We start from the raw sequence: 1,838 nt of genomic DNA, 5'->3' as shown, positions 1-1,838 counted from the left end.
ATTCGAAAAGAAAAGAGCCTTGCGGGTAGGACTGTAAAGCATGCAGTGGATTATTTCATGGTTCATTTGAATGAACATGCACTCTCTAACAGAAGAAAAATGAAAATCACCCATGATTAAAACACACCTTCTGGACGCCCCATTTATCATTAAAATAAAAACAAAATGGAAAACAAGAAAAGCTGCAAAGAGGGCCACCTGAATGAAAGAAACTTGCAAAAAGTTTCAACACAGCTAACAGTTGCGAATGAAAAGCAAGAACATTCCAGCATAGGGGAAGGAGATGTGAAAGAAATGAAGGGTGCTGCAAGACACTGCAAAGGAAAAGAAAACAGAGAAAATGACATTAAAACAAAAGAGCATCTTCCACCCATGTTAAATAGTAGAACTGCTTTTCTAATCTACCTAGTTGATTGTTTGGAAGTGGTCATTAATATTCATGTTGCTGCTTAGAAGGGGATTCCAACTCCGTTCTCTCATTTCCTTCTTTTTCTGAGATGGAGTGGGTTTCATTACCTTGCTTATATCTGCCTAACAAAGGAGGAATCGTGAGTGGAAACAAAAATAAAAGGAATTAACAACTTAGCATTGGGCACTTTTTTTTTTTTTTTTTTTTTTTTTTTTTTTGCTTTGAAAAGTGCATGTGACACTTGAGTATAGAGAGTTTGTTGATAACTTGTGTAGTAGTTATCATCCCACTCTCCAGAGGGAGGGTGATCCTGAATGAAATGAAGACAACAATTGAGAATTAAATGATAGGAGAAGCTATCATTTTCCACGTGTCTACATACTAGGTGAGATGCGGTTTACTCTTCCTAATGAGCTGAGTCTTGGAGGAAAAATGAAATACCATTTTCGCTGTTGGTGCAGTTTGCGTTCATCCGAGGGGAAACCCAGGCATCTCACACGCCGTGGTTCCTGAATCCTGACTTGCAATTGCGTTAAGCTCAGTAGAAGAGGAGGACCATACCTGGTCTTTTCTCACGACGTCACTTTCTGTCTCACGGTTCTGCTGCTGGTGCTGCTGCTGCGGCCGCTGCTCTTGAGACGTTGCTGGAGTGAGGCCGTTGTTCGAGTCGAATTTGCACAAATCAATCCCACTAATCCACCACGACGCGGCGTAGATGATCTGAGTCACGCAGCGTAATTCCTCCATGGTACGTGGGGAGTAGATCAGGACGAAAGTAGGAGGGACGAACCGGAATTTCCACCACCAGCTTTCTCGAGCAAGGGGGTGGCGCTCCCCCCATCCCTTTTCGATAATGGTTTTGACGTCTGCAGGGTGGAGAGTGAGGTGCATGCTACCATCGTACGCGTGAGAATGGCAGATTTCCCCATTGCATGTCAAATGGCTTTGGCATCGAGGTAGGGAGAAGAGACCGGTGTTATGCTTTTCGAAGCGGGAGATCCCCAAAAACAAGCTGTCCGGGTGGCGGAGGGATAATTCTTTAATTGTTGCTGTCAATGCGGCATAAATAGCTTTCGGGCCGCGGTCAGTCATCTGCCGCTGCGGAGCAATCCCAACGACTTCTGGGCGACTACCGATTCGCTTGGGCAGGTCATTCAGAATCCCGCTCTGAGGATGAATGTATGACGGGATGGGCGGAGGGTTCAGAGGATTACGCAAGGTAAAGATACGTAACATGCAGATGCGAAGATAGCCGGCAGGGGTGGAGGGCGTTCCGCCAGGCCCAAGTGCAAGGAAATCATGGTATCCCTTGCGGACCTTTCGGGCGAAAGTGGTCAGGCAGAGAGCGACGACGGTCAATAGGGTGATAATGGGAATGGAAGATACAAGGGGATCTTGCCAGGAGTGCGCGGTAGACTGGTTTGCATGC

General features: G+C 46.1%; 2 protein-coding genes across 2 annotated transcripts in view; one reads left to right on the top strand and one right to left on the bottom strand.

Moving 5' to 3' along the window:
* Positions 1 to 120, top strand: part of HCAG_01847 (ADP-ribosylation factor) — a gene marked incomplete at both ends in the record, with an annotated part of 2,489 nt that extends 2,369 nt beyond the window's left edge. Inside the window, one exon of the mRNA XM_001544750.1 lies at positions 1 to 120. This exon is cut by the window's left edge and continues 1,659 nt beyond it. Coding sequence (XP_001544800.1) covers positions 1 to 120 — 120 coding nt within the window.
* A 757-nt stretch (positions 121 to 877) lies between these two features.
* On the bottom strand, positions 878 to 1,501 carry HCAG_01846 (conserved hypothetical protein; the record flags this gene model as incomplete). The annotated part of the gene is made up of 1 exon (XM_001544749.1): positions 878 to 1,501. The coding sequence occupies one exon, from the start codon at positions 1,499 to 1,501 to the stop codon at positions 878 to 880; it is 624 nt and encodes a 207-aa protein (XP_001544799.1).
* Positions 1,502 to 1,838: the final 337 nt, after the last annotated feature.

The sequence above is a fragment of the Histoplasma capsulatum genome, genomic scaffold, assembly GCF_000149585.1.
Source record: "Histoplasma capsulatum NAm1 scaffold_1 genomic scaffold, whole genome shotgun sequence".
NCBI lineage: Eukaryota > Fungi > Ascomycota > Eurotiomycetes > Onygenales > Ajellomycetaceae > Histoplasma > Histoplasma mississippiense.
The sequence above is the reverse complement of the archived record's forward strand: the minus strand, read 5'-3'. Positions and strand labels throughout refer to the sequence as shown.